Source organism: Aulonocara sp. 'chitande type north' Nkhata Bay, linkage group LG22 (genome assembly GCF_057382095.1).
Source record: "Aulonocara sp. 'chitande type north' Nkhata Bay isolate Kocher_YH1m ecotype deep benthic linkage group LG22, A_spYH_male_GT1.1, whole genome shotgun sequence".
NCBI classification, from domain to species: Eukaryota; Metazoa; Chordata; class Actinopteri; order Cichliformes; family Cichlidae; genus Aulonocara; species Aulonocara sp. 'chitande type north' Nkhata Bay.
The window spans coordinates 8120876-8143968 of NC_141364.1; the positions used below are offsets into that span (position 1 = coordinate 8120876).

Here is a 23093-nt window from a genome sequence, read left to right on the forward strand (position 1 = left end):
TTACATAACAGTAACCAAGCATTTTCTGCCTGCGATCCATACAGCATGACCCGCACAGAGAAAGAAGCTTGTGATGAAATGTTCACTTTCCAATACAGTGATGGCATGCTCCTTGAAAACCTTTACAATTATATCATCTGCATATTCATGGTCTAATTCCATGAATGTCAGTATGACATCTGGCTCTTTCCATTTGTGTATTAAAGAGCTGTAAACCATATCACTGATGAACATCACATTATCAACTTTGATCTTTTTAAGTCTAGGCCAGAGTTTTATGAACAGCCGTTGGGTGATGGCATCAACTTTTTCAGTAGAGGAAGGTGAACTGGCATTTTTATTGACACGTGTCACCACCTTCTTGATACAGGCTTCCACAGATAACCTGTAATTTTCAGCCTCTTCAGCATCACACAGGGCTGGATTCTGCATAGTGTCGATCAGGTGATTTTTAATGATATCGACCGTCAGTTTTCTCAACACTGGGTCCTCGTCGTTCAGTAACATCAGTAAATGTTTTTCTTTACAGAATGTTTTCTGACGTAGCTCTTTGTAAATGGCCCTGTCCAGATCTTTCAGTTTTTTTTCATGTATATGCAGATCTTTGATCCTGTTGTCAGACAACACGTGTTTTAACAGATACCTGTGGAGTTTTTTAGAAGGTCTGTAGTGCGATTTATTTGCAACACGTGTGAGCACAGCATCAATGAGTGCGCTCACATGTTCTTCTTCATCATCATCATAATCGCTGACACTAATGCCAGATGATGATTTTTTCTCCAGTATCCGAAATATATTACTTTTAAATTCTTCCAAACGTGTTTCAGACATGGCTTTAGTTTGTTCGTCCTCGTCATCCTCGGCTCTAACGCACCACGAGAAGAACCTTGCCAGTAGGCTTTTTTTACGGAAGAGGTGATCTTCAAATATGGAAATGATCACCTCTAGGTACGGCTGACCTACGGCTAGCGCAATGATCACGAGATCAGGGCTAATGTCCAGCCGCTTTGTGATGTCTTTAAAAATCACCTTTTCAAGTTTTTTAATCCCCCTGTGTGTGATTTTGAGAGGTTTTTGCTCAACTTGTGCCCACAGAGCTGTGAAGAGGCGCTGCTGAATCATTTCCGATGGCGACACCTTTGCCTCTTTGGAGGCACGTGTAATAACAGCATTTATTAGCTCTTTAACGAGCAGCTGCTCTTCTGACACCGGAGGTTCCTGGAGATCAACTGACTCTGGATCCCCCGGATTCTGTTGCTGGTTGCATGACTGAGGGTAGCACACACAGTGCTTCGATTTCCCCTCATCGCTCCGTAAAATGTTTACGCCAGGGACGACACTACATTCAGAGTCGTCTTCAGTGGCGCAGCTTTGAATCGCATCGGTTGTTTCAATGGCAGAATTCATATTTTCAAATGATATAACTTTTTTACAATCTGGACTTGATTCTGAATTTTGTGTAAGTTGCTGAGTTTGTGTCTCAGACATTAATGCCTCTTACTCCCTCTTACTAAACTTACCTTGTGACTAACCCTGTGCAAATGGTTCTATTTATAGACTTTTACCAAGGTGATGTCACACAAGACATCACTGTGTTGTTGTCGGGTTTACGGCTGGTAAGCTATGCTAATTTAACTGTTTATGTAGCTTCACTCATTCACCTGCAGACACAGACGGCTATCAGAATGGTCACACGTCTTCTTAGAGGACGTTCCAGGTGAACACGCGCGGTGAGTTACAGCCAGCGAGGAGTCACGCAGTTTTTGCGTGCATGTCTGTGCTCGTGGACATTTGTGAGCAGAAACACTTATTATTAAATTATGCACTTACACTCAGAGTTAGAAATGAAATATTTGTATTAGAGGGAAGGAGTATAACAAACTATAAATGAAGCTAATTTGCACATTTTATTCTGCTTTTCTAATCAAAAAATTGTTAATGCAAGAAAAATATCCAAATATTAACAGGAAAATCTCAAACCAAACTCTTACCACCCCTCTGTAAAATCAATATTTAATATCAATGACTTACATGAAATACAGTTAAGTAATAAAATGAAAGAAAACAAGTGAGCACTACTGCATATAAACTCGACTAGATACATACACATATACACTTGTGCTAACAATTCAAGAAACATTTGGTATATTTTATATCCCCCCTCTGTCCTTTTTTCCGGATCCTTGTAGTACTTTGGTAGTAGTATTGTGGTCTTAGGAGCTGATGTGTCAGTGGAAATGAAAACTGCTAAACTGTGACAGCAAAATGTTAAGAATGCATATTCTCATCCAAGGTGGCATGCTGTGGCTTTTACAGAAATGCAAGCGGAGATGACCACCTCAATTTTTAGAAGCACTCCTTTAATAAAAGTAGCAATGAAACCACCTTACTACACATGAATCTGTATTATTGGCAAATTGCTCTTAAAGTATCAAGAGTATTCTGCAGAACACATTGTTCCCCATCGGTGTTATACGGTTATAAGGTTGGTCTGAATTTAAATGCTTCATATGCTGTTTGAGCTACAGCAGGGGTCCCCAATCCCAGTCCGCGAGGGCTGGTTTCCTGCAGGTTTTAGATGTGTCCTTGATCCACCACAGCTGATTTAAATGGATAAATTACCTTCTCAACACGTCTTGAAGTTCTCCAGAGGCCTGGTAACAAACTAATCATGTGATTCAGGTGTGTTGACCCAGGGTGAGATCTGAAACCTGCAGGGACACCGGCCCTCGCGGACTGGGATTGGGGACCCCTGATCTACAGTAATAATACATTCTAAAATGATGCTAAATGATAAAAATGAAGGTGTTGGCAAAACAGCTGGTTAAACTATCTTCAGCTAAAAACCTTCTGCTAAAGTAGACAGTGAATAATTTCTGTTCCATTTCTGTATTAAAGAGCTGTAAACCATATCACTGTCACGGTTTGGCATGGCAAACCGTGGGGGGTGTGGGGAAGGAGGACCCAGGCGCGGTGCTCTATGTACAAGCAGTACGTTTATTTACAGTGTGTGGAAATAACAACAATAAATCCCCGTGGTTTCCCCTGACTCCCGTGTCGTGTCTCTCCGTGACCAGTCCGTGTCTCAGTGCTCTCCGCTCCCGTGTCTCAGCACTCCTCGTGCTGGCTGCTGTCTGGCGCTCCACACTTCTCCTGGGGACACAATAGACGCAGCCGTCAGGACACATAACCGCGGGCATACATACACTAACTCAGTTCAAATGGATGACTAACGTGGAGACTCACGCAATGATCCCACGTCGGTGGGAGCTCCAAGACTCTCCTAAGTAGCACCCCCGACGAGGCCTGACCAGCAGCAGGTGTGTGGCTTCGGGTGTGGCCAGACCATCAGCAGGGCCACACCCACCAGGCCTGAAGGCACCCACTGAAACACATATACACACACACGCAAACAGGGAGAAGGACAGCAACACCAAATATACATACAATAATAATAATAATAATATAATTCATAACTGCTCAGGGACCCTGACAATCACTGATGAATATCACATTATCAACTTTGATCTTTTTAAGTCTAGGCCAGAGTTTTATGAACAGCCGTTGGGTGATGGCATCAACTTTTTCAGTAGAGGAAGGTGAACTGGCATTTTTATTGACACGTGTCACCACCTTCTTGATACAGGCTTCCACAGATAACCTGTAATTTTCAGCCTCTTCAGCATCACACAGGGCTGGATTCTGCATAGTGTCGATCAGGTGATTTTTAATGATATCGACCGTCAGTTTTCTCAACACTGGGTCCTCGTCGTTCAGTAACATCAGTAAATGTTTTTCTTTACAGAATGTTTTCTGACGTAGCTCTTGGTAAATGGCCCGGTCGAGATCTTTCAGTTTATATACATGTATATGCAGATCTTTGATCCTGTTGTCAGACAACATGTGTTTTTTTGTGTGTCCCGTTTGGATCTTTAGCCATAAGAATTGTTGTCTTAAGGCCAAGAAAGATGCCAAGCGGATTTATTTTACCAAGTGGATCATCATGGCCTTGCCATATTGGTCCATTTGATTGACCTTTATTATAATTACAACACGTGTTTTAACAGGTACCTGTGGAGTTTTTTAGAAGGTCTGTAGTGCGAATTATTTTCAACACGTGTGAGCACAGCATCAATGAGTGCGCTCACATGTTCCTCTTCATCATCATCATAATCGCTGACACTAATGCCAGATGATGATTTTTTCCTCCACTATTGGAAATATATTACTTTTAAATTCTTCTAAACGTGTTTCAGACATGGCTTTAGTTTCTTTGTCCTCGTCATCCTCGGCTCTAACGCACCACGAGAAGAACCTTGCCAGCAGGTTTTTAACGGAAGTGGTGATCTTCAAATATGGAAATGATCACCTCTAGGTACGGCTGACCTAAGGCTAGCGCAATGATCACGAGATCAGGGCTAATGTCCAGCCGCTTTGATGTCTTTAAAAATCACCTTTTCAAGTTTTTTAATCCCCCTGTGTGTGATTTTGAGAGGCTTTTGCTCAACTTGTGACCACAGAGCTGTGAAGAGGCGCTGCTGAATCATGTCAGATGGCGACACCTTTGCGTCTTTGGAGGCACGTGAAAAATCTTAATTGCCCATTGTTTTTGGAAAAATCTAAATTGCCCATAGGTATGAGTGAATGTGAGTACGAATGTTTAGCCCTGTGACAGACTAGCGACCTGTCCAGGGCGTACCCTGCCTCTCGCCCTGAGATAGCTGCCATAGGCTCCAGCACCCCCTGCGACCCTGAAAAGGAAAAGCGGAAGTTAGGGGTGGGCAACTCCAGGCCTCGAGGGCCGGTGTCCCTGCAGGTTTTAGATGTGTCCTTGAACCAACACAGCTGATATAAATGGCTAAATTAGCTCCTGAAAATGTCCTGAAGTTCTCCAGAGGCCTGGTAACGAACTAATCATGCGATTCAGGTGTGTTGACCCAAGGCGAGATCTAAAACCTGCAGGACACCGGCCCTCGGGGCCTGGATTTGCCCACCCCTGGCGTAAGTGAATCGATGGATAGATACATACACATATACACTGTGCTAACAATTCAAGAAACATTTGGAATATTTTATATCCCTCCCCTCTTTGTCCCTTTTCCCTATGTCCTTGTAGTACTTCTATTTTGTGCCCACAGAGCTGTGAAGAGGCGCTGTTTAATCTGCAACAGCATCCTGCCATGCGATTGAATTCGTCCCTAACCTTTGGGAACCCTCACATAAATTTTATCGAATGGAAAAAGGTTAGCTTTCATCCTCCAGCTTCACTGTGTTTATGTTATGCTAACATAGCTGTATCGCTAGTGATCTCGTAGTACATCATTATGTACCAGCTAGTCCAACCTCAGTAACCCAAAAAAAAAAAAAAAAAGTCACTGCTGTTTAGTTTTCTGTCTTCATTTATGTTGGAAGTGATAGCAGAGCTGTACGTTTAAATTTTTTCAAAACGTCTCTCAGTCAGAACATTATATATTATGTTTAGGTGGCCCTTTCGAGATTTTTTTCCATTGATGTGCAGATCTTTGATTGTGTCGTCAGACAACAGGTGTTTCGTCAAAGATACCTGTGGAGTTTTTTTTAGAAGGTTTGTAGTGCGATTTCTTTGTAGCCCGTGTGAGCACAGCATCAACACTGTAAAATTAATAAATACAAAAATAAAAAATTGTTGCGAAAACTTAAACTCAAGGCAACCCACTGCATTTAGATTTTTAGGTTCTGATGGATAGCTTAGTTGAAGCAACTTTTCTCCTAAACTTGAAACCTAACATTTTGTTTTAAAAACGCATTTAGTGTTGCTAAAAAAAAATTTTTTTATATCAATTTGGGAACTTCAGGTTCATGCACAAGTTTTGCAAACAAAGTTATATGGTACTATTTACCTAAAAATGCAGCCAAGGCCTCAGGCATTTTTTATATAACCATCTAAATCTATTTACAGAACAATCAGGTGTTCTGCAGCAAATAAGAAGGCACACAAATTATTTGTGCCGGTCCAAAAAAAAAAAAAAAAAAAAGAAAAAAAAGTTTGTGTTCAGTATAAGACAGAAGAGAACAGCACAGGCCTAAACCCTGCAGGTCTGACAACAGGAGGTGTATCAGTCCTGTTTTCCCTGTGGGAACAGCGTTTACACTAGAATCTGCTTTTGATGGCTTTTTTGGAGCAAATGTGACATTCAGCAGTATAACTGACACAATACAAAACAATAACTACACTACACACTAACTCTAGCCTCCAAAAACGCTAAACATCACTAATGTCTCACATATGAAAACTTGCGTTCTCTTTCTTTTGCTCGCCGCTTTCCGTCGCGGGTGTCACTCCTAAAACTGCACCTTCTCCCTAAACAACCAAGTGCCGCATGTTGCCATATCATTTTTTTGATTGGCTGACATGGCTGACATGGTAAATTCTAACACCAATCCGGTTGTTCAGTCTGACGTCACTAGCCGTGTCTGGACCTAAACTTCATACATAAGGCGCACCGGATTATAAGGCGCACTGTCAGTTTTTGAGAAAATTAAAGGATTTTGAGTGCGCCTTATGGTCTGAAAATTACAGTACAAATATCCTGTCACATTTGATCTCTGTGAGGTCAGAGGTCAAATTTACAAATTAGTACCTCTTATCTGTGACCTACTCCTACATGAAGTTTGTGTAATCAGAGTAAAACGCCTGTGCAATGTTTTTGTTGACTAACGTGGAGACTCACGAAATGATCCCGCGTCGGTGGGAGCTCCAAGACTCTCCCAAGTAGCTCCCCCGACCAGCAGCAAGTGTGTGGCTTCGGGTGTGGCCAGACCATCAGCAGGGCCACACCCACCAGGCCTGAAGGCACCCACTGAAACACATATACATACACACACACTCTCACACACACACACACACAGGGAGAAGGAAAGCAACACCAAATATACATACAATAACAATAATAATAATATAATTCATAACTGCTCAGGGACCCTGACAATCACCGATGAACATCACATTATCAACTTTGATCTTTTTAAGTCTAGGCCAGAGTTTTATGAACAGCCGTTGGGTGATGGCATCAACTTTTTCAGTAGAGGAAGGTGAACTGGCATTTTTATTGACACGTGTCACCACCTTCTTGATACAGGCTTCCACAGATAACCTGTAATTTTCAGCCTCTTCAGCATCACACAGGGCTGGATTCTGCATAGTGTCGATCAGGTGATTTTTAATGATATCGACCGTCAGTTTTCTCAACACTGGGTCCTCGTTGTTCAGTAACATCAGTAAATGTTTTTCTTTACAGAATGTTTTCTGACGTAGCTCTTTGTAAATGGCCCGGTCCAGATCTTTCAGGTTTTTTTTATGTATATGCAAATCTTTGATACTGTTGTCAGACAACACGTGTTTTGTTTTTGTTTTTTTCTTGTGTCCCGTTTGGATCTTTAGCCATCAGAATTGTTGTCTTAAGGCCAAGAAAGATGCCAAACGGATTTATTTTACCAAGTGGATCATCATGGCCTTGCCATATTGGTCCATTTGATTGACCTTTATTATAATTACTTAAATAAATTGAAACTGAAAATCCTGCGTCCAGATAAACAAAATCTACTTTTAGGGACTTACACAACAGTAACCAAGTATTTTCTGCCTGCGATCCATACAGCATGAAGAAAGAAGCTTGTGATGAAATGTTCACTTTCCAATACAGTGATGGCATGCTCCTTGAAAACCTTTACAATTACATCATCTGCATATTCATGGTCTAATTCCATGAATATGTATGACATCTGGCTCTTTCCATTTCTGTATTAAGGAGCTATAAACCATATCACATTATCAACTTTGATCTTTTTAAGTCTAGGCCAGAGTTTTATGAACAGCCGTTGGGTGATGGCATCAACTTTTTCCGTAGAGGAAGGTGAACTGGCATTTTTAATGACAAGTGTCACCACCTTCTTGATGCAGGCTTCCACAGATAACCTGTAATTTTCAGCCTCTTCAGCTTCACACAGGGCTGGATTCTGGGTCCTCCTCGTTCAATCCGGTTGTTCAGTCTGACGTCACTAGCCGTGTCTGGACCTAAACTCCGCTGCAGGTTCACATGTCAAACGATCACTATGGCATTACTGAGAGTTGAAAAACTGTCTAAAGTCTTTCATCTTTAATAAAATGATCAGCGTTCTGTTCTACCAGGTGTAACAATTGAGTTTAACATCCAGGCACCCATGAAAACGAAATTTATGACATTTAACGGAGTTAGAAGTTAGCAGGGAGTTAGCTCGCTAGCTTCTATCTAAATACAATATAGCATGTCCTGACTGCGGGGTTTTGGAAACAAATTAAACCCTACAGCTGTTATCACTTCCAGCATAAATGAAGACAGGAAACTAAACAGCAGTGACGTTTGTAGGGTTACTGAAGTTGGGCTAGCTGGTATATAATGATGTGCTACGTGACCGCTAGCGACACAGCTATGTTAGCATAATATAAACAAGCTAACTTTTTTTCCCCCACTCGATAAAGTTAACGTGAGTGTTCTCGGTGGAGGACTCCACCACCCCGTTCACACAGAAACTAAACCACATTTTTTTGGCTAAATATGATTTGAACAAATTAAACAACATGGCAGCGGGGGCCCCCGAAATTATTTATTTATTTTAAAAAGCGGTGGGGGGTTTGCCATGAGCGAGCTAGCTTATTTTGTCGGGTTTCTTTCGTTCGGTGGTATGGCGAACACCCCCTACATGAAATACACGTAGGGGGTGTCGTGGAGGCTTGTCAGACATGAGCGCGCCTGTTTGGAAGGGATGCTTGTCGGATTTACATTATTTTGTGACATGGCGATTTTTATACGAAAACTTTAAAGCACTATTTCATGATGGAAAACATTAAAGTTGCTCACGAGGGCATTCAAGCAGCACGATTGAGTAAAACAGTCTAGGGGGGATCTTAAATGAGGTAGTAAACACATATAAATGCACATTAAAAGAAACAGTACTTGCCTTCAGAAAGTTGAGATGAACACCTTAGCTGCATCCAGCTCCTGGCGTAAAAAGCCTCGTGTTCGCATTAAGGCAGACGGCCAGGTGGCTTTCAGTCCTTGCAAAAGTGCATCGTAGACCCCGTAGTATCCAAAAATATGACATGCGCATGCGTGCTCAGGCACAGAAAGGCGCCAACAGCTTCAACTCATGTAAAACTTGAATTCATTCATTTTGCCAGCAATAAAGTTCATCTGAGACCAACTTTTGCTCCAAAACGTTAAAGGATTAGTTGAAGCCCTTAATGTATTTGAGTTTATGGGGCAACTCAGCTTTTATTGTTGAATTGTGAAAGAAATGACTGTAAGCAAGTTTGATTTTTTACAGTGAATGAGTGCGCTGACACTAATGCCAGATGATGATTTTTTTCTCCAGTATTGGAAATATATTACTTTTAAATTCTTCTAAACGTGTTTCAGAAATTGCTTTAGCTTCTGCGTCTTCATCATCCTCGGCTCTAACGCACCACGAGAAGAACCTTGGCAGTAGATTTCTTTTTTTTAGGGAAGAGGTGATCTTCAAATATGGAAATGATCATCAAATCAAATCAAATCACTTTTATTGTCACATCACATGTGCAGGCACACTGGCACAGCACATGCGAGTGAAATTCTTGTGTGCGAGCCCCACAAGCAACAGAGATGTGCAAACACAACAACACAAACGAGCAAAATACAAGAATGGCCAACCTGACACTAATAAATATATGTACAATATATAATAGTGTATGCATTTCTGGATGTGTATACTAAATATTTTCCTACGTGTGTGTGTGTGTGTGTGTGTGTGTATACACATTTTTACAAATTAAATAGTAAAATAATAATAATAATAATAATAATAAAATATATAAAATATACAGAGTTGAATATGTGCAAAACAAGTGGCATTTATATACAGTGTGGAGTGCATAATGTTGAAGTTCCAGTAGTGAAGCTGAGGTGTCTATGACGTGTTCAGCAGTCTGATGGCCTGATGGAAAAAGCTGTCTCTCAGTCTGCTGGTACGGGACCGGATGCTGCAGAACCTCCTTCCTGATGGAAGCAGTCTGAACAGTTTATGGCTGGGGTGACTGGAGTCCTTGATGATCCTCCCCGCTTTCCTCAGGCAGCGCTTCCTGTAGATGTCTTGGAGGGAGGGAAGCTCACCTCCAATTATCCGTTCAGAGCACCGCACTACTCGCTGGAGAGCTTTGCAGTTGTAGGCGGTGCTGTTGCCATACCAGGTGGTGATGCATCCAGTGAGGATGCTCTCAATGGCACAGTGATAGAAGGTCCTGAGGATGCGGGGGCTCATGCCGAATCTTTTCAGTCTCCTGAGAAAGAAGAGGCGCTGCTGCGCCTTCTTCACTGTTTTGTTTGTGTGTACTGACCACGTAAGATCCTCAGCCAGATGTACACCAAGGAACCGGAAGCTGCTCACTCTCTCCACAGCAGCGCCGTTGATGGTGATGGGGGTGTGTACTTCTCTGCACCTCCGGAAGTCCACTATCAACTCCTTTGTCTTTGCGACGTTGAGGGTGAGATGGTTGTCTTGACACCAGTGGGTCAGGGCGCTGACCTCCTCCCTGTAAGCCGTCTCATCACCGTTGGTGATAAGACCCACCACTGTAGTGTCGTCCACAAACTTCACAATGATGTTGGAGCTGTTAGTGGCTGTGCAGTCGTAGGTGTAGAGTGAGTACAGGAGAGGGCTCAGTACACACCCCTGTGGAGCACCAGTGTTCAGTGTGATGGGGGATGAGGTGATGCTGCCCAGTCTGACCACCTGGCGTCTGTCAGACAGGAAGCTAAGGATCCAGCTGCAGAGGGAGCTGCTCAGTCCTAGATCCTGCAGTTTCCTGTCCAGCTTCGAGGGAACGATGGTATTGAATGCTGAGCTGTAATCTACAAACAGCATCCTCACATACGTGTCTCTCTTCTCCAGGTGTGACAGGGCAGTGTGTAGTGTCAGGGCTATGGCATCATCAGTGGACCTGTTGTGGCGGTATGCAAACTGTAGAGGGTCCAGTGAGTCGGGTAGTGCAGAGCAGATGAAGTCCCTGACCAGCTTCTCGAAGCATTTGCTTACGATGGGGGTCAGGGCTACAGGTCGCCAGTCGTTCAATGAGGAGATGGTGGAGGATTTGGGTACAGGGACGATGGTGGCCATTTTGAAGCAGGCTGGGACTACAGACAGAGAGAGGGAAAGGTTGAAGATGTGCGTGAACACTCCAGCCAGCTGAGCCGCGCATGACTTGAGGACGCGGCCGGGAATCCCGTCCGGACCAGTAGCTTTGCGTGCGTTCACCTTCCTGAAGCACTTCCGCACATCCTCCTCAGACACAGTGTGCGCACTGACGTCATCCGCGGTGCGCACACTGTCTCTAAGTGTGTTACACTAATACTGTTAAAATCCTTCCTTTAAAGTTAGAATGTCAAGCGACCCCCCCTCCGACCCTCACCCACTGTGTTGTTGTCGGGTTTACGGCTGGTAAGCTATGCTAATTTAACTGTTTATGTAGCTTCACTCATTCACCTGCAGACACAGACGGCTATCAGAATGGTCACACGTCTTCTTAGAGGACGTTCCAGGTGAACACGCGCGGTGAGTTACAGCCAGCGAGGAGTCACGCAGTTTTTGCGTGCATGTCTGTGCTCGTGGACATTTGTGAGCAGAAACACTTATTATTAAATTATGCACTTACACTCAGAGTTAGAAATGAAATATTTGTATTAGAGGGAAGGAGTATAACAAACTATAAATGAAGCTAATTTGCACATTTTATTCTGCTTTTCTAATCAAAAAATTGTTAATGCAAGAAAAATATCCAAATATTAACAGGAAAATCTCAAACCAAACTCTTACCACCCCTCTGTAAAATCAATATTTAATATCAATGACTTACATGAAATACAGTTAAGTAATAAAATGAAAGAAAACAAGTGAGCACTACTGCATATAAACTCGACTAGATACATACACATATACACTTGTGCTAACAATTCAAGAAACATTTGGTATATTTTATATCCCCCCTCTGTCCTTTTTTCCGGATCCTTGTAGTACTTTGGTAGTAGTATTGTGGTCTTAGGAGCTGATGTGTCAGTGGAAATGAAAACAGCTAAACTGTGACAGCAAAATGTTAAGAATGCATATTCTCATCCAAGGTGGCATGCTGTGGCTTTTACAGAAATGCAAGCGGAGATGACCACCTCAATTTTTAGAAGCACTCCTTTAATAAAAGTAGCAATGAAACCACCTTACTACACATGAATCTGTATTATTGGCAAATTGCTCTTAAAGTATCAAGAGTATTCTGCAGAACACATTGTTCCCCATCGGTGTTATACGGTTATAAGGTTGGTCTGAATTTAAATGCTTCATATGCTGTTTGAGCTACAGCAGGGGTCCCCAATCCCAGTCCGCGAGGGCTGGTTTCCTGCAGGTTTTAGATGTGTCCTTGATCCACCACAGCTGATTTAAATGGATAAATTACCTTCTCAACACGTCTTGAAGTTCTCCAGAGGCCTGGTAACAAACTAATCATGTGATTCAGGTGTGTTGACCCAGGGTGAGATCTGAAACCTGCAGGGACACCGGCCCTCGCGGACTGGGATTGGGGACCCCTGATCTACAGTAATAATACATTCTAAAATGATGCTAAATGATAAAAATGAAGGTGTTGGCAAAACAGCTGGTTAAACTATCTTCAGCTAAAAACCTTCTGCTAAAGTAGACAGTGAATAATTTCTGTTCCATTTCTGTATTAAAGAGCTGTAAACCATATCACTGTCACGGTTTGGCATGGCAAACCGTGGGGGGTGTGGGGAAGGAGGACCCAGGCGCGGTGCTCTATGTACAAGCAGTACGTTTATTTACAGTGTGTGGAAATAACAACAATAAATCCCCGTGGTTTCCCCTGACTCCCGTGTCGTGTCTCTCCGTGACCAGTCCGTGTCTCAGTGCTCTCCGCTCCCGTGTCTCAGCACTCCTCGTGCTGGCTGCTGTCTGGCGCTCCACACTTCTCCTGGGGACACAATAGACGCAGCCGTCAGGACACATAACCGCGGGCATACATACACTAACTCAGTTCAAATGGATGACTAACGTGGAGACTCACGCAATGATCCCACGTCGGTGGGAGCTCCAAGACTCTCCTAAGTAGCACCCCCGACGAGGCCTGACCAGCAGCAGGTGTGTGGCTTCGGGTGTGGCCAGACCATCAGCAGGGCCACACCCACCAGGCCTGAAGGCACCCACTGAAACACATATACACACACACGCAAACAGGGAGAAGGACAGCAACACCAAATATACATACAATAATAATAATAATAATATAATTCATAACTGCTCAGGGACCCTGACAATCACTGATGAATATCACATTATCAACTTTGATCTTTTTAAGTCTAGGCCAGAGTTTTATGAACAGCCGTTGGGTGATGGCATCAACTTTTTCAGTAGAGGAAGGTGAACTGGCATTTTTATTGACACGTGTCACCACCTTCTTGATACAGGCTTCCACAGATAACCTGTAATTTTCAGCCTCTTCAGCATCACACAGGGCTGGATTCTGCATAGTGTCGATCAGGTGATTTTTAATGATATCGACCGTCAGTTTTCTCAACACTGGGTCCTCGTCGTTCAGTAACATCAGTAAATGTTTTTCTTTACAGAATGTTTTCTGACGTAGCTCTTGGTAAATGGCCCGGTCGAGATCTTTCAGTTTATATACATGTATATGCAGATCTTTGATCCTGTTGTCAGACAACATGTGTTTTTTTGTGTGTCCCGTTTGGATCTTTAGCCATAAGAATTGTTGTCTTAAGGCCAAGAAAGATGCCAAGCGGATTTATTTTACCAAGTGGATCATCATGGCCTTGCCATATTGGTCCATTTGATTGACCTTTATTATAATTACAACACGTGTTTTAACAGGTACCTGTGGAGTTTTTTAGAAGGTCTGTAGTGCGAATTATTTTCAACACGTGTGAGCACAGCATCAATGAGTGCGCTCACATGTTCCTCTTCATCATCATCATAATCGCTGACACTAATGCCAGATGATGATTTTTTCCTCCACTATTGGAAATATATTACTTTTAAATTCTTCTAAACGTGTTTCAGACATGGCTTTAGTTTCTTTGTCCTCGTCATCCTCGGCTCTAACGCACCACGAGAAGAACCTTGCCAGCAGGTTTTTAACGGAAGTGGTGATCTTCAAATATGGAAATGATCACCTCTAGGTACGGCTGACCTAAGGCTAGCGCAATGATCACGAGATCAGGGCTAATGTCCAGCCGCTTTGATGTCTTTAAAAATCACCTTTTCAAGTTTTTTAATCCCCCTGTGTGTGATTTTGAGAGGCTTTTGCTCAACTTGTGACCACAGAGCTGTGAAGAGGCGCTGCTGAATCATGTCAGATGGCGACACCTTTGCGTCTTTGGAGGCACGTGAAAAATCTTAATTGCCCATTGTTTTTGGAAAAATCTAAATTGCCCATAGGTATGAGTGAATGTGAGTACGAATGTTTAGCCCTGTGACAGACTAGCGACCTGTCCAGGGCGTACCCTGCCTCTCGCCCTGAGATAGCTGCCATAGGCTCCAGCACCCCCTGCGACCCTGAAAAGGAAAAGCGGAAGTTAGGGGTGGGCAACTCCAGGCCTCGAGGGCCGGTGTCCCTGCAGGTTTTAGATGTGTCCTTGAACCAACACAGCTGATATAAATGGCTAAATTAGCTCCTGAAAATGTCCTGAAGTTCTCCAGAGGCCTGGTAACGAACTAATCATGCGATTCAGGTGTGTTGACCCAAGGCGAGATCTAAAACCTGCAGGACACCGGCCCTCGGGGCCTGGATTTGCCCACCCCTGGCGTAAGTGAATCGATGGATAGATACATACACATATACACTGTGCTAACAATTCAAGAAACATTTGGAATATTTTATATCCCTCCCCTCTTTGTCCCTTTTCCCTATGTCCTTGTAGTACTTCTATTTTGTGCCCACAGAGCTGTGAAGAGGCGCTGTTTAATCTGCAACAGCATCCTGCCATGCGATTGAATTCGTCCCTAACCTTTGGGAACCCTCACATAAATTTTATCGAATGGAAAAAGGTTAGCTTTCATCCTCCAGCTTCACTGTGTTTATGTTATGCTAACATAGCTGTATCGCTAGTGATCTCGTAGTACATCATTATGTACCAGCTAGTCCAACCTCAGTAACCCAAAAAAAAAAAAAAAAAGTCACTGCTGTTTAGTTTTCTGTCTTCATTTATGTTGGAAGTGATAGCAGAGCTGTACGTTTAAATTTTTTCAAAACGTCTCTCAGTCAGAACATTATATATTATGTTTAGGTGGCCCTTTCGAGATTTTTTTCCATTGATGTGCAGATCTTTGATTGTGTCGTCAGACAACAGGTGTTTCGTCAAAGATACCTGTGGAGTTTTTTTTAGAAGGTTTGTAGTGCGATTTCTTTGTAGCCCGTGTGAGCACAGCATCAACACTGTAAAATTAATAAATACAAAAATAAAAAATTGTTGCGAAAACTTAAACTCAAGGCAACCCACTGCATTTAGATTTTTAGGTTCTGATGGATAGCTTAGTTGAAGCAACTTTTCTCCTAAACTTGAAACCTAACATTTTGTTTTAAAAACGCATTTAGTGTTGCTAAAAAAAAATTTTTTTATATCAATTTGGGAACTTCAGGTTCATGCACAAGTTTTGCAAACAAAGTTATATGGTACTATTTACCTAAAAATGCAGCCAAGGCCTCAGGCATTTTTTATATAACCATCTAAATCTATTTACAGAACAATCAGGTGTTCTGCAGCAAATAAGAAGGCACACAAATTATTTGTGCCGGTCCAAAAAAAAAAAAGAAAAAAAAAAAGAAAAAAAAGTTTGTGTTCAGTATAAGACAGAAGAGAACAGCACAGGCCTAAACCCTGCAGGTCTGACAACAGGAGGTGTATCAGTCCTGTTTTCCCTGTGGGAACAGCGTTTACACTAGAATCTGCTTTTGATGGCTTTTTTGGAGCAAATGTGACATTCAGCAGTATAACTGACACAATACAAAACAATAACTACACTACACACTAACTCTAGCCTCCAAAAACGCTAAACATCACTAATGTCTCACATATGAAAACTTGCGTTCTCTTTCTTTTGCTCGCCGCTTTCCGTCGCGGGTGTCACTCCTAAAACTGCACCTTCTCCCTAAACAACCAAGTGCCGCATGTTGCCATATCATTTTTTTGATTGGCTGACATGGCTGACATGGTAAATTCTAACACCAATCCGGTTGTTCAGTCTGACGTCACTAGCCGTGTCTGGACCTAAACTTCATACATAAGGCGCACCGGATTATAAGGCGCACTGTCAGTTTTTGAGAAAATTAAAGGATTTTGAGTGCGCCTTATGGTCTGAAAATTACAGTACAAATATCCTGTCACATTTGATCTCTGTGAGGTCAGAGGTCAAATTTACAAATTAGTACCTCTTATCTGTGACCTACTCCTACATGAAGTTTGTGTAATCAGAGTAAAACGCCTGTGCAATGTTTTTGTTGACTAACGTGGAGACTCACGAAATGATCCCGCGTCGGTGGGAGCTCCAAGACTCTCCCAAGTAGCTCCCCCGACGAGGCCTGACCAGCAGCAAGTGTGTGGCTTCGGGTGTGGCCAGACCATCAGCAGGGCCACACCCACCAGGCCTGAAGGCACCCACTGAAACACATATACATACACACACACTCACACACACACACACACACACACACACACACACAGGGAGAAGGAAAGCAACACCAAATATACATACAATAACAATAATAATAATATAATTCATAACTGCTCAGGGACCCTGACAATCACCGATGAACATCACATTATCAACTTTGATCTTTTTAAGTCTAGGCCAGAGTTTTATGAACAGCCGTTGGGTGATGGCATCAACTTTTTCAGTAGAGGAAGGTGAACTGGCATTTTTATTGACACGTGTCACCACCTTCTTGATACAGGCTTCCACAGATAACCTGTAATTTTCAGCCTCTTCAGCATCACACAGGGCTGGATTCTGCATAGTGTCGATCAGGTGATTTTTAATGATATCGACCGTCAGTTTTCTCAACACTGGGTCCTCGTTGTTCAGTAACATCAGTAAATGTTTTTCTTTACAGAATGTTTTCTGACGTAGCTCTTTGTAAATGGCCCGGTCCAGATCTTTCAGGTTTTTTTTATGTATATGCAAATCTTTGATACTGTTGTCAGACAACACGTGTTTTGTTTTTGTTTTTTTCTTGTGTCCCGTTTGGATCTTTAGCCATCAGAATTGTTGTCTTAAGGCCAAGAAAGATGCCAAACGGATTTATTTTACCAAGTGGATCATCATGGCCTTGCCATATTGGTCCATTTGATTGACCTTTATTATAATTACTTAAATAAATTGAAACTGAAAATCCTGCGTCCAGATAAACAAAATCTACTTTTAGGGACTTACACAACAGTAACCAAGTATTTTCTGCCTGCGATCCATACAGCATGAAGAAAGAAGCTTGTGATGAAATGTTCACTTTCCAATACAGTGATGGCATGCTCCTTGAAAACCTTTACAATTACATCATCTGCATATTCATGGTCTAATTCCATGAATATGTATGACATCTGGCTCTTTCCATTTCTGTATTAAGGAGCTATAAACCATATCACATTATCAACTTTGATCTTTTTAAGTCTAGGCCAGAGTTTTATGAACAGCTGTTGGGTGATGGCATCAACTTTTTCCGTAGAGGAAGGTGAACTGGCATTTTTAATGACAAGTGTCACCACCTTCTTGATGCAGGCTTCCACAGATAACCTGTAATTTTCAGCCTCTTCAGCTTCACACAGGGCTGGATTCTGGGTCCTCCTCGTTCAATCCGGTTGTTCAGTCTGACGTCACTAGCCGTGTCTGGACCTAAACTCCGCTGCAGGTTCACATGTCAAACGATCACTATGGCATTACTGAGAGTTGAAAAACTGTCTAAAGTCTTTCATCTTTAATAAAATGATCAGCGTTCTGTTCTACCAGGTGTAACAATTGAGTTTAACATCCAGGCACCCATGAAAACGAAATTTATGACATTTAACGGAGTTAGAAGTTAGCAGGGAGTTAGCTCGCTAGCTTCTATCTAAATACAATATAGCATGTCCTGACTGCGGGGTTTTGGAAACAAATTAAACCCTACAGCTGTTATCACTTCCAGCATAAATGAAGACAGGAAACTAAACAGCAGTGACGTTTGTAGGGTTACTGAAGTTGGGCTAGCTGGTATATAATGATGTGCTACGTGACCGCTAGCGACACAGCTATGTTAGCATAATATAAACAAGCTAACTTTTTTTCCCCCACTCGATAAAGTTAACGTGAGTGTTCTCGGTGGAGGACTCCACCACCCCGTTCACACAGAAACTAAACCACATTTTTTTGGCTAAATATGATTTGAACAAATTAAACAACATGGCAGCGGGGGCCCCCGAAATTATTTATTTATTTTAAAAAGCGGTGGGGGGTTTGCCATGAGCGAGCTAGCTTATTTTGTCGGGTTTCTTTCGTTCGGTGGTATGGCGAACACCCCCTACATGAAATACACGTAGGGGGTGTCGTGGAGGCTTGTCAGACATGAGCGCGCCTGTTTGGAAGGGATGCTTGTCGGATTTACATTATTTTGTGACATGGCGATTTTTATACGAAAACTTTAAAGCACTATTTCATGATGGAAAACATTAAAGTTGCTCACGAGGGCATTCAAGCAGCACGATTGAGTAAAACAGTCTAGGGGGGATCTTAAATGAGGTAGTAAACACATATAAATGCACATTAAAAGAAACAGTACTTGCCTTCAGAAAGTTGAGATGAACACCTTAGCTGCATCCAGCTCCTGGCGTAAAAAGCCTCGTGTTCGCATTAAGGCAGACGGCCAGGTGGCTTTCAGTCCTTGCAAAAGTGCATCGTAGACCCCGTAGTATCCAAAAATATGACATGCGCATGCGTGCTCAGGCACAGAAAGGCGCCAACAGCTTCAACTCATGTAAAACTTGAATTCATTCATTTTGCCAGCAATAAAGTTCATCTGAGACCAACTTTTGCTCCAAAACGTTAAAGGATTAGTTGAAGCCCTTAATGTATTTGAGTTTATGGGGCAACTCAGCTTTTATTGTTGAATTGTGAAAGAAATGACTGTAAGCAAGTTTGATTTTTTACAGTGAATGAGTGCGCTGACACTAATGCCAGATGATGATTTTTTTCTCCAGTATTGGAAATATATTACTTTTAAATTCTTCTAAACGTGTTTCAGAAATTGCTTTAGCTTCTGCGTCTTCATCATCCTCGGCTCTAACGCACCACGAGAAGAACCTTGGCAGTAGATTTCTTTTTTTTAGGGAAGAGGTGATCTTCAAATATGGAAATGATCATCAAATCAAATCAAATCACTTTTATTGTCACATCACATGTGCAGGCACACTGGCACAGCACATGCGAGTGAAATTCTTGTGTGCGAGCCCCACAAGCAACAGAGATGTGCAAACACAACAACACAAACGAGCAAAATACAAGAATGGCCAACCTGACACTAATAAATATATGTACAATATATAATAGTGTATGCATTTCTGGATGTGTATACTAAATATTTTCCTACGTGTGTGTGTGTGTGTGTGTGTGTGTATACACATTTTTACAAATTAAATAGTAAAATAATAATAATAATAATAATAATAATAAAATATATAAAATATACAGAGTTGAATATGTGCAAAACAAGTGGCATTTATATACAGTGTGGAGTGCATAATGTTGAAGTTCCAGTAGTGAAGCTGAGGTGTCTATGACGTGTTCAGCAGTCTGATGGCCTGATGGAAAAAGCTGTCTCTCAGTCTGCTGGTACGGGACCGGATGCTGCAGAACCTCCTTCCTGATGGAAGCAGTCTGAACAGTTTATGGCTGGGGTGACTGGAGTCCTTGATGATCCTCCCCGCTTTCCTCAGGCAGCGCTTCCTGTAGATGTCTTGGAGGGAGGGAAGCTCACCTCCAATTATCCGTTCAGAGCACCGCACTACTCGCTGGAGAGCTTTGCAGTTGTAGGCGGTGCTGTTGCCATACCAGGTGGTGATGCATCCAGTGAGGATGCTCTCAATGGCACAGTGATAGAAGGTCCTGAGGATGCGGGGGCTCATGCCGAATCTTTTCAGTCTCCTGAGAAAGAAGAGGCGCTGCTGCGCCTTCTTCACTGTTTTGTTTGTGTGTACTGACCACGTAAGATCCTCAGCCAGATGTACACCAAGGAACCGGAAGCTGCTCACTCTCTCCACAGCAGCGCCGTTGATGGTGATGGGGGTGTGTACTTCTCTGCACCTCCGGAAGTCCACTATCAACTCCTTTGTCTTTGCGACGTTGAGGGTGAGATGGTTGTCTTGACACCAGTGGGTCAGGGCGCTGACCTCCTCCCTGTAAGCCGTCTCATCACCGTTGGTGATAAGACCCACCACTGTAGTGTCGTCCACAAACTTCACAATGATGTTGGAGCTGTTAGTGGCTGTGCAGTCGTAGGTGTAGAGTGAGTACAGGAGAGGGCTCAGTACACACCCCTGTGGAGCACCAGTGTTCAGTGTGATGGGGGATGAGGTGATGCTGCCCAGTCTGACCACCTGGCGTCTGTCAGACAGGAAGCTAAGGATCCAGCTGCAGAGGGAGCTGCTCAGTCCTAGATCCTGCAGTTTCCTGTCCAGCTTCGAGGGAACGATGGTATTGAATGCTGAGCTGTAATCTACAAACAGCATCCTCACATACGTGTCTCTCTTCTCCAGGTGTGACAGGGCAGTGTGTAGTGTCAGGGCTATGGCATCATCAGTGGACCTGTTGTGGCGGTATGCAAACTGTAGAGGGTCCAGTGAGTCGGGTAGTGCAGAGCAGATGAAGTCCCTGACCAGCTTCTCGAAGCATTTGCTTACGATGGGGGTCAGGGCTACAGGTCGCCAGTCGTTCAATGAGGAGATGGTGGAGGATTTGGGTACAGGGACGATGGTGGCCATTTTGAAGCAGGCTGGGACTACAGACAGAGAGAGGGAAAGGTTGAAGATGTGCGTGAACACTCCAGCCAGCTGAGCCGCGCATGACTTGAGGACGCGGCCGGGAATCCCGTCCGGACCAGTAGCTTTGCGTGCGTTCACCTTCCTGAAGCACTTCCGCACATCCTCCTCAGACACAGTGTGCGCACTGACGTCATCCGCGGTGCGCACACTGTCTCTAAGTGTGTTACACTAATACTGTTAAAATCCTTCCTTTAAAGTTAGAATGTCAAGCGACCCCCCCTCCGACCCTCACCCACTGTGTTGTTGTCGGGTTTACGGCTGGTAAGCTATGCTAATTTAACTGTTTATGTAGCTTCACTCATTCACCTGCAGACACAGACGGCTATCAGAATGGTCACACGTCTTCTTAGAGGACGTTCCAGGTGAACACGCGCGGTGAGTTACAGCCAGCGAGGAGTCACGCAGTTTTTGCGTGCATGTCTGTGCTCGTGGACATTTGTGAGCAGAAACACTTATTATTAAATTATGCACTTACACTCAGAGTTAGAAATGAAATATTTGTATTAGAGGGAAGGAGTATAACAAACTATAAATGAAGCTAATTTGCACATTTTATTCTGCTTTTCTAATCAAAAAATTGTTAATGCAAGAAAAATATCCAAATATTAACAGGAAAATCTCAAACCAAACTCTTTCCACCCCTCTGTAAAATCAATATTTAATATCAATGACTTACATGAAATACAGTTAAGTAATAAAATGAAAGAAAACAAGTGAGCACTACTGCATATAAACTCGACTAGATACATACACATATACACTTGTGCTAACAATTCAAGAAACATTTGGTATATTTTATATCCCCCCTCTGTCCTTTTTTCCGGATCCTTGTAGTACTTTGGTAGTAGTATTGTGGTCTTAGGAGCTGATGTGTCAGTGGAAATGAAAACTGCTAAACTGTGACAGCAAAATGTTAAGAATGCATATTCTCATCCAAGGTGGCATGCTGTGGCTTTTACAGAAATGCAAGCGGAGATGACCACCTCAATTTTTAGAAGCACTCCTTTAATAAAAGTAGCAATGAAACCACCTTACTACACATGAATCTGTATTATTGGCAAATTGCTCTTAAAGTATCAAGAGTATTCTGCAGAACACATTGTTCCCCATCGGTGTTATACGGTTACAAGGTTGGTCTGAATTTAAATGCTTCATATGCTGTTTGAGCTACAGCAGGGGTCCCCAATCCCAGTCCGCGAGGGCTGGTTTCCTGCAGGTTTTAGATGTGTCCTTGATCCACCACAGCTGATTTAAATGGATAAATTACCTTCTCAACACGTCTTGAAGTTCTCCAGAGGCCTGGTAACAAACTAATCATGTGATTCAGGTGTGTTGACCCAGGGTGAGATCTGAAACCTGCAGGGACACCGGCCCTCGCGGACTGGGATTGGGGACCCCTGATCTACAGTAATGTATTATATTCTAAAATGATGCTAAATGATAAAAATGAAGGTGTTGGCAAAACAGCTGGTTAAACTATCTTCAGCTAGAAACCTTCTGCTAAAGTAGACAGTGAATAATTTTTTTTTGTAAATGTGTTTTTATATTTATATATATTAATTATTATATTGATGAATTAATTCATTACTGCCATTGTTTGTATTGGCAAAATTTAGTAGATGACATACCAATATATGTGGACAGCCCGTTCTCATTCCCGACGTGTAACATACCGACCATTAGTCGCGCTCCGAGGTGTCCCATAGACACGTGAAAGGTAACCTTCCGCATCTATTTGATACGCGCCGGATTGTGGATGACATCCAATAGAATGACGCTCCCGGTGTAATACACGTTCCAGCTGTGTATTCCAGCCATAACCCTAACCTTAATCCTAACCCGTATCATAACCTAATCGTGTTAGATAGTGTTTTCCAAAGCAATTACAGTAAAATAAACATACACGTGTAGATTGATTCGAAATGGTTCTCATGTTTCCTCATTTTTCCGAACAAGTAACACAGG

At 42.7% G+C, this 23093-nt stretch overlaps 1 protein-coding gene and 3 long non-coding RNA genes across 4 annotated transcripts; all 4 read right to left on the reverse strand.

The window, feature by feature from the left end:
* LOC147303413 (uncharacterized) lies at positions 1-1556 on the reverse strand. The gene has a single exon (XM_086281254.1). It carries the CDS (start codon positions 1486-1488, stop codon positions 1-3), a length of 1488 nt encoding a protein of 495 aa, XP_086137380.1. The 5' UTR covers positions 1489-1556.
* A 1421-nt stretch (positions 1557-2977) lies between these two features.
* On the reverse strand, positions 2978-3449 carry LOC147303414 (uncharacterized). The gene is made up of 2 exons (XR_015126970.1): positions 3247-3449; positions 2978-3153 (listed from the first exon to the last, which is right to left on the reverse strand). It is a non-coding gene; the product is annotated as an uncharacterized LOC147303414 (long non-coding RNA).
* Positions 3450-12848: 9399 nt separating this feature from the next.
* On the reverse strand, positions 12849-13320 carry LOC147303415 (uncharacterized). The gene is made up of 2 exons (XR_015126951.1): positions 13118-13320; positions 12849-13024 (listed from the first exon to the last, which is right to left on the reverse strand). It is a non-coding gene; the product is annotated as an uncharacterized LOC147303415 (long non-coding RNA).
* Positions 13321-13415: 95 nt separating this feature from the next.
* LOC147303416 (uncharacterized) lies at positions 13416-17968 on the reverse strand. The gene is made up of 3 exons (XR_015126952.1): positions 17854-17968; positions 16586-17032; positions 13416-14622 (listed from the first exon to the last, which is right to left on the reverse strand). It is a non-coding gene; the product is annotated as an uncharacterized LOC147303416 (long non-coding RNA).
* Between the last annotated feature and the right edge of the window lie 5125 nt (positions 17969-23093).